This window comes from Cydia pomonella, chromosome 4 (assembly GCF_033807575.1).
Source record: "Cydia pomonella isolate Wapato2018A chromosome 4, ilCydPomo1, whole genome shotgun sequence".
Lineage (NCBI taxonomy): Eukaryota > Metazoa > Arthropoda > Insecta > Lepidoptera > Tortricidae > Cydia > Cydia pomonella.
The window spans coordinates 5,332,769-5,342,650 of record NC_084706.1 but is presented as its reverse complement, the minus strand read 5'-3'; the positions used below and the strand labels follow the sequence as shown (position 1 = coordinate 5,342,650).

Here is a 9,882-nt window from a genome sequence, read left to right as displayed (position 1 = left end):
GGTGGTTATATGTACTACGAATTATTTGTAATTTTTTGGCATAATACATATATCAAAAATAATTCGTAGTATAACCACCTGCGAGGATGTTACGGTTTGTTTTGCGGTTCTTGAGTAATAATGATTTCTTGTTCCTGCTCCATACATTTGTTTTGAAAAAAAATCGTAACTCGACAATTTTCATTCCAAATCGTCTACTAAACTGCGACTAAATACTAAACTCATAGGTTACCACAACAATGCTGGGCTAAACCTATTTCAATAAAAAAAATATAAAAATAACAACTTCGGTTTCTATGTCAATGAGAGCCGAATTTCAGCCCACAGTGCGGCGACGACTTGTTTAAATTCCTTCGTTATTTACGACCAAGTGTCTCCCGTGACTCATACGCACTAGCTCGCTAATAAACATACACAAAAGAAAAAATAAACTACTAACTTCCTTTCGCGTGCTTACGATCATAAAAGTTTTTCGTGCGTATCCTAACGAAAACATAAATTAGGTAAATTTACTACGTTTTATAGAGAGCATCCATCCCCTTCGTTACAATATGTTCGTAACGACCGAGGGTCAACGCGCAGTCAGATCTCCCCCACGATTCCAAAGCGGCTCCGGATCGGCGAAATTATCTAAACTTTTTAACTTACAAGTTTTCGGAAAGTCTTGTCCTTACGAGTGGAGCGGAGGGCGCTTCCGCGTGGAGCTTTCAAAGTTCGAGCCGTTTCAGGTTCGTGCCGTCCTTGTTTGCCACAAACGGAGGGCGCAGGCAATCGCCGAGAAGCGCTTCGGTTAGATCTGTTGTCTCATGTGGCGAGTTTACCGGTTCCATTCCGGCGGCGAGTTCTCAGTCAGTTGCCGCCGCTGCGATGTCGGGGGTGCACGTTGCATCGGTCGTTCGCCGACTTCTCGCCGTGACGATCGCAACGATACTTCTTCCCTAACTAATAAATCAAGCGAACCCAACAAAGTAAGCGCTCACGAACAGATTATAACTTGATGTGAGATAACGAGCGCTGCATGATAGTGATTAATCGCTAAAGTACCTACGTTCTATTCTATTCGAAGTCAACCGCAATCCCGTTGCGTTTCGATTTACGCGTAATGTAAACACACGGTTAAAGTTTTCCGGAATAAGTTGTTGACTTTGCTAACAATAGTTCTGGATGTATTGTTTGAAGGATTGTTAGCGATAATGTAGGCAGTTTGGTGGGGTCGAAAGGTGTACCGGTTAGTGAATGTGTTGGATGTGTTAGACGAACTTTACGATGGGTGGGCAGTGGACTTTTGGCGCGCTATGGACGTTAGCGACGGTCGTGCTGGGGGACACTTGGATCGCCTACCAGGAGCAGCCGTGCTGCCGGCCCGTCTTGCACCACCGCGTTCGGCATCATCGAGGTGAGTCACCCTTCCTCTCTAGAGCACACGATCTGTGGCCCTAGACGACAACGTGCGATTCAGGCAAGAGTAAGTATGTGATCGAAGATCACGATTCATGGAGCATACATCGGTACGTACGTCATTGTGCTATATAATTTACAGTTGGGTAGGTAACTACTCAGCAACATCGAAATAAGTAAATCGGATTTTATCTTTATTTTTTCTTATTTAGGTAGGTACTTAAAACAGAAATGTGGGAAACTTAACTAAAATAAATTTCAAGAAAATGTTGTCAAATTGAGTAAGTACATTGACCGATAAACAAGTACGTAAGTGTATGAATACAGATAACTAGTTTTACCTTTGTTCTCCAGTTGTGACTAATCGGAAACACGCAATAGGTAGGCGTACCCAATTGCTCTTAAATATTCCTCGCTCACTGAAGAATTGTCTTAAATAAGTATTCCTCGCTCACTGCGAATTTAGTTTAATTACACAATTTATGTAGGTTTCTATCTAACAGTTGAAAAGGAGAAGTTTGTGAGTAAGTTTAAACATCAAACTCACTTAAAATATGTACCTAGACTCCTAGCAATTAGGTAAGTATAGTAAACTCTACTGTAACGTATTTTATGACTGATATACCTAACTATGTATCAGGTGTACTTTTCGGTTGGGGCTGGTGGAGTGAAAAATGTTCCCCTGATATTAGCTCGACTCTATGTCTATTTTAATTGTAATAGGTATCTATAAGAATGTAATAAAGGAGTAGCCATAGCAGCTACCATTGTTATTTTTTAGGGTTCCGTACTCAAAGGGTAAAACGGGACCCTATTACTAATACTCCGCTTTCCGTCCGTCTGTCACCAGGATGTATCTCATGAACCGTGATAGCTAGACAGTTGAAATTTGCCGCTATAACAACAAATACTAAAAGCACGGAACCCTCGGTGGGCGAGTCGGACTCGCACTTGTCCGGTTTTTTATGTTAAAGTCTGTTACCGTTCGCTAAGTTTATATGAAAGGTACCTATATGTATTCATTCGTCATTATCAATAATGTATTGTGTTTACTAAGAAAACAATAAAAAAAAATATTTCTTGTTGCTGTACTACTAAAAAATACTCGACCGTTGTTAAAAATGTAAAAATCAAAAAAGTCACACCTAGGAGCATAGCTTTGGTTGATATACATCAAATTATGTAAAAATATTTCCCATAATATCAATATCCAGGGAGGAAAATGGGGACTACGTTTGTATGGAGAAACGGCCGTCCTCATTACTCTTAAGAGGATAGTCGACGACCGCTTTTGCATACAAAGTAGTCCCCATTATCCAATCTGCATATTGACGTTGCTTATGGTTTTTTTATTACACAGTTTGATGTAATTAGATTAACCATAGCTATGGCCTTTGTTTGAGTCTTTTTGAGTTTTTGATTATTATAAAACAAATACATAATTTTTTTAAAAGCTCCTCTTCTATGGTTAATATAGGTACATCAATTTTTGTAGAAATATTTTCTATTACTTATGTAAATATCCGTAGAGGAAACTAGGGACTATTTTTGTATGGAGAAGCGATCACGAGACAAAAGTGGGCGCCTTTTCTCAATTGGGAAATTTGGTATTTTAAGGTTATAAATTGGATGGAGATGATACCTGTCACCGTACCTAACTCCCTACCTAATGTTTTTGGTAGGAGACAGTTCTAATTTATTTAATTATTAGGAGGATAAGGTAACGTCTAAATAAGTTCTACTTCAGGTTATTAAAATCTGTAAGAATAGGTACACAATATAAACTGGGAAGCAAAGCTGATAACTGACTTTCCTTGTTAAATATAGAACTTTTAAAGTGATGTCTACTAACGTACGTTTATAGTTAGCGGCAAATTGCATGGAAAGAGATGTCCCCGTCTTGCAGCCGACGGAACTAGGCATAAACTAAAATAAACACTCGGCGAGAGACAGACAACGTATACCTGTAGGATGTAGATATGTAGTATAAAAATATACCAAGTAGTAGTACCTAGATAGTAAAATAGAAGAATGAGAGCAATAAGACAAGCAAGTTTTCACAATAACCGGCGTAGGTAAAAGATTTGTTTCTTGTAACTTGTACTTATAAAGGAGCTGGGATTTAACTTACAATACTCTTCTAAACAACTGTACAGGTCTAGATCACGCGAGGCTTTTGGCGGTCGGAGCCCGGGAAGCCGGCTACTGGCTACATGCCCATCCTTCACCTAACTGGTACTTTCTTGGATCCGACCTCCCTAAGGCTGGCGACTGGTTTGCGACTCGGGGTTCCGGTATGTACGCCACATATATATGCTCTTGTGGTACGGACGTGGACCGACTGGGACACCATGGATTATCCTGTCAAAAAAGTGCAGGTCGTTTTTCAAGACATGCGTCGCTTAATGACATAATCCGTCGATCTCTTGCCACCATCAATGTGCCTGCTCTGTCTTAATCCGACTGGCATTATCAGGGGTGATGGCAAGAGGCCTGATGGGGTGTCCATGGTTCCTTGGAGCTTGGGACGGATGTTAGTGTGGGATGCTACTTGCGTGGACACACTGGCACCGTCCCACCTCCTACGGAATAATATAAAAGCGGGCGCAGCGGCGGAAAACGCCGAAATTTTGAAACGTAATAAATATAAGAGCCTCGATTTTGTTCCATTTGGCGTTGAAACTCTAGGTCCATGGGGTTCCCACCGCGCACAAGGAAATTTAGGATTGAGAAAACGAAAAAGAGAAACATTAATTGAAAATACGTTTGTACGATAAGGATTAATTATCTCGTGGACGACTTGAATGAGATTATCAAACTCGAACATTTAGAATATTTAGATAGAATACTCTTTATTGGCACACCTCAGTAAAAGATACAGCATAAAGAAAAACAATTTATTAGTGATGATATACTGAATTGCAATTTATACAACAAATGAAAATAAATCACAAAAAAATATAGTTAGAAATGTCAATTCAATTAAATAATCGATAATTAATTAATTAAATAATTAATTAAAGATGTATACAGTCTCTAAATGTCGAATTATAAAAAGAAATATAATTCAAAAATAACAAACAATAGACAACTAATAAAATCTAAAATTCTTTAGAGATATAAAAGTCTCTAATTGTTAGAGTTAATAAATAAAATAAAAATCTAAACTACCTATATATAAAACGATTATCAAATTATCTTTACAGATATATTACATATTATAGGGTCTCCAAGACTTGAATTCCTACTTGAATCAATGATATTAGTTTGCTTATCTTCTAATTCAATCATGCGAAATGTGTTACAATGGATATGGGTTACCTAAGAAGCGTTTTGTCATTCTGGTGAAACAACCAATCGATGATACCTATTCAATATTTATGTCATTCAATCACGAAACTTCGATTGAAAGTTTCCTCAATCAGGGCTGCAAATTAATGTCTGCGATATACACGACCTCGTGCGATTGAACGTGTGTGCTTCGATTAGGAGAAATAAGTAAAAACATGGGACAATCTTACACAAAAATCGACCTAGTCCCCAATAAGGTTTGTGTTGTGGGTACTTGACGACCATATAAATATATAGATATATTCAAATACTTAAATACATAGAAAGCATCCATCTACAAGATTAAGGTCAGTCTACAGGGCTCAGGGTCGGAGGTTGTTAGTTTTATTTTTATAACTATCCTAATACCATTTACAGGGTCAGAACAGGTAAAATTCAATAGGTAATTATACAAATATCCAGAAAGAACTAATTTGTTTGTTATAAAAAATTGGGAAGCGAATGTAATTCAAGTGGTCCAGTTTTAAATTCACTGTAAAAAAGCTCAACGAGGGGGGGCGGGTTTAGGGTCGGCAACGCGCATGTAACTCCTCTGGAGTTGCAGGCGTACATAGGCTACGGAGACTGCTTACCATCAGGCGGGCCGTATGCTTGTTTGCCACCGACGTAGTATAAAAAAAAAAATTGAATACTGTAGGTTGAGGGCTTTTACTAATTAAGTCGGTAGTTCAGTATTATAAGTTGATTATGAATATTTCAGTACTCGGCATTTCAAAGCGATATACCTATTCGAAGTACTGAGCACATTTTCGTGTCGAGCTAGATGGTCGTTTAATTTTTGGCCCAAGTGTTCTGCGGGAATTCTTTTGGGGCGCGTCCGACAGGCTCCGTCATTAGCCAGCAATAAGCATTCCTCAGTGGCGCCAAGTATTCTATATATTAATGCTCGGTCATGACGTTTATAAGTTTTTCGTACGTTGCTTGTTAAGTTAAATAAAAATTCTTTCATTTCGTCACAACATTTCTTGTTTACTCTTATCTGAAAACAAATGTTTTTTATTTAGGTAGGTACTTAAATCAAAACGGTATTTTCAATATTATATTTATATTAGCGGATATTTTATTACGCATAGGTGCTCTAAAATGGTCGCCCTTTTATTGTCTGTCACCGTGGCCGTCCCTTAATACTACATATGTATGTGAGAGAGTTAGGTGATATCAGACGGTTCGGTGAAGTGAATGTTCAATATTCAAATTTCAAAAAATTATTCTGCTAGTAGGTAGGTCACAAGAGCTCTTTTATAAGTGAATACAACATTTATAGTCACGTCATATAGTGACATACAATACCTAGCAACATTTTTAAATACAACAGCTAATACCTTGGTAAACATTACATTGTAATAATCTTAAAATAAATAATTACTAGAATATAACAGAGATGCATGAGTCTCTATGGTTAATGATACATAAAATTTGGAGATGTGATGTATGTTCGCATCAGTCAATGTATCATTTCATCCCATGTGCACATGGCTTCGCTGGATTGACACAGAAATGTATGTTCCTTCGTTATTTTCTTTCATATGCCGGCGAATGAAAACGTGTGTCTTGAAATAAGTTAAATTTGTGATCATTTCATTATGAAGGTAAAAAAATGAAGCAGAGATAAATAATATCGACAACGGTACCTATACTCCGTACTTTTAGGGATTTAAATAAAAGTAAACCAACACTTTGTACATTTTCGGATAGTTATAACATTAATTGGTTAACCAACCAAATGCAAAATATGTGTGACTCTATGACCATGAATTGCAAGAAGAAACTATTTTAAATCTTAATCAATCATATATCGAATACATTAGTGAGCTCGGATCATGAGAGAAATAGCCAACAAAAAATATACGATAAGTTAAAATCATATTTTAAGAACTACTACTTTTTTATTTGTAGAATCCGAGTAAACTTTCTCTCTGTCCAAGTTTTTTTTTTTCAAGAATGAAGCCGAATGAAAATATCCAACATTGGGTTGTTCACCGATGAATTAATCCTGCATTTTGGGTTCACTTTGTGGTACGTGTTACTTTGGGTGAAAGATGCAAAACACGAAAATGAACTGTCTATATATCACCTTTAGGCATGGCATGGTAGATGATAACGGTAATGAATTTAGTTCCAAATAGAGTCAACGAACATTAAAATAAATTGTGAATTACTCAGAAATCAAAGACAAAACCTCTGTTCGATGAGTCCGTTTGAAGTCCTCGATTGGTACAGAGATTAGTGAGCCGTATTGATTGATAGAAATAAGTCCTGTATTGTTCCAACAAACTATGAACTGCGATGACTGACAATCGCTTCAATCGTGTTTCTGAACGTTCAAGCGTCTTATGTGATTAATCATTGCTGTTTAAATACCCAGACCGATAGGGTACGTCCTTAAACTACGTCCTAAAGAGAGGTATTGGCATTGAGAATTTCATTTCACTTTGTGTGGTAGGGCACAGCACAGCGGATGTTATTCCAGATCTAGAGCAGAGCCCAACTGGGGAACCTTACAGAAAACCGCAGCCAAATAACAATAGACCCTAGTCATCGTGTTGTATTGCCAGAGCTCAACGAGGGTGCGGAGTGTTAGGGTCGGCAACGCGCATGTAACTCCTCTGGAGTTGCAGGCGTACACAGGCTACGGAGACTGCTTACCATCAGGCGGGCCATATGCTTGTTTGCCATCGATGTAGTATTAAAAAAAACAGAGTGGTATACTACCTAATAATTTCGAGCCTACACAACCATTTGGAATTTCTGCTTATCTTTATAACAAGGAATCGTTAAGAGGTTCGCATGCGGAGTGGAGCAAAAAACACAAGGATACAACGCACGGGTGCCGAGGTGCGGGGTGTGGGGCGTGGGGCGCAAACCGGCCGCGCCGGCGCAGCTCAGGTAATTGACTCCGTCTGCCGACTTGGCTAAATTGAGTTATAAACCAAACCAGAATCGTAGGCAAAACTGAATGGTCGTAAGTCGAACAATTCAGGTAGACGTCCGAGTGCTCGTCACTTTATAAAAGATGTGATCATGCGATTTGGTCGCTGTACACGAAATCATGAACTCAACTCAACTATGCCTAATACCCATAGCATGTCGAGAACTGGGACGTTAGCCTTAACTGTTCCTTTGAAGTGTATGATTACAATTCTGATATAATATATATATACATATAAGTACCGATACTAACAATGCCGTTGTCCTTAGCTGAATTGAATTGTGACGTCAGATACATTGACAGACTAAAGTGAATTCAATCAGCAGGAGTAGGTACGATTTACTTTATTATCGTACTTAACTAATTGGTTAGTTTATTATGACTAAAATATTCAAATTGTTGTAGAACGTAAATAGGTTTTGTAAATTTCCACTCCATGCCAACCTGCGTAGAGCACAATAGGGGTATTTTAGTATTCAAATGGATAGAAACATTCAGGTTAATACAATAACAGTATTTTCTCCCTAATAAAAAAATATAGGTAAGGATTTTTCCGGGTTGGTGTTACAAACAGTTTTAAGATTAAATTAGCGAATAATGTTTATTATGTTTCTAATTGTGTAGTCTCAAGTGAAATCGTATTTGCACATATTTGAAAAGGATATGGAATTCCACAACGACAAGTACTTCGTTGTGGAATTCCATATCTCTTTTAAAATATATGTATATTCAATTAATTGATTTCATAATTCAATTCAAATATTTTTTGCATACACCTTTAAAATGGGGTCATAAAACACCAGGTAACTAGGTATATAGAAAAAGTAAGTAAGTAAGTAAATATTCTTTATTGCACCAACAATTATACATTTTACATACATGTAAAACTACAAATGAATTTTAAAGGAACTGCAATAACTTATTCCTTGCTGTTTTTAAATGTCAGCTTCCGTAATTTATTTTCGAAATAAGCCGCGCTCAATTTAAAAGCTTTGCGGGTAGTCAACAATAGAACATTAATCTTCACGGGACCAACGACACTGGACAATAACGTGCATTCTTCATTGCGAGCTTACATCATCACATGATTCTCAGACAAAAGTTTGGAACTAGAAATTACATAAAAATAATTCTTTCAGATAATTATCTTTTGTATAAATTACTTGAAGTTTATATTAAAAATCTACAAAAAGATTTGGTCACTCATACAATTATGACCGGCCGGGCGCATACCGTTGCTTAACCCTAAACTTGGCAGTGTGTATTCTTATGCACGTTACACTTTTTTTTAATCTTCGCTACAAGTTAACAGCCAAAAATAAATTATTATATTTTGACGCATGTTTTCTCGACTCATTACTTTACTCGATTGATAAAAAATTGTTTTATGTTGCTGGCAACACTGATTTTGAGTGAAGAACGCAAAATGTCGGGCCGCAAAGCTGCGTCTTACGCATCGTTAGGGAAAAATGGTACCTTATAGTGTTATCTTTTTAGATTTTGGTCTATTTATGATTATTACACAATAATTGAATATATATTCTATACAATATTGCATTATTGTTATAGATAACATGAACTCGTTTTATTGTATAATGGTGTGCATCTTCTCTACTAACTGCTGCTGTCTATTTCTGATCTGGCCCCGGATTGAGGAATAAGAGCAAAAGTTTTATTTTCTTAGTAAGATAGTAAATGTTCAGGAACCTCACTACAATGAACCTGGCAGTGTCTCTCATACCTAAATTTTATATTAAAAGTTACGATGTATAAATAAAATACTAAGATCTTTTTGATTATTTTTTGTATCCTTAAGTCAACACTTAATATTCCTTATTAAAAAAAAACACTAAATTCGAGCACAAAAATCCTGCCAAGTTTAGGGTTCCTCGACGATAGAGTACGTATTTTAAATAAAGACTATATTTTTTATATATCATACATATAAAATTACGCCAGCTATAGGGAAAAGGAAGCAGATAAAAGTAATACGGAGCTGATAAAAAGTGAAGTTTAATGAGTCTCTTGAAAGAATTAGGATACTGAGCGCGCCTTAAGTTTATAAGCAGAGAATTCCATAGTCGTAGCTCGAAAAGTGAAAGAATTCTTGTAAAATTTAGAAGGGAGGATCTAGCAGAACGGAGGCAGCTGAAACGGTTCTTGAGATAGCGGGGACGAGTTGTGGAATTAAAAAGAATTGAATA

General features: G+C 37.0%; 1 protein-coding gene across 1 annotated transcript in view; it reads left to right on the top strand.

Annotated features, from left to right (window-relative positions):
- Positions 1-216: 216 nt before the first annotated feature.
- Positions 217-9,882, top strand: part of LOC133516897 (semaphorin-2A-like) — a 90,690-nt gene continuing 81,024 nt past the window's right edge. Inside the window, exon 1 of the mRNA XM_061849934.1 lies at positions 217-1,396. Within this exon, the coding sequence (XP_061705918.1) occupies positions 1,267-1,396 (130 nt within the window). The 5' untranslated portion in view covers positions 217-1,266. The remainder of the gene's footprint in view (positions 1,397-9,882) is intronic.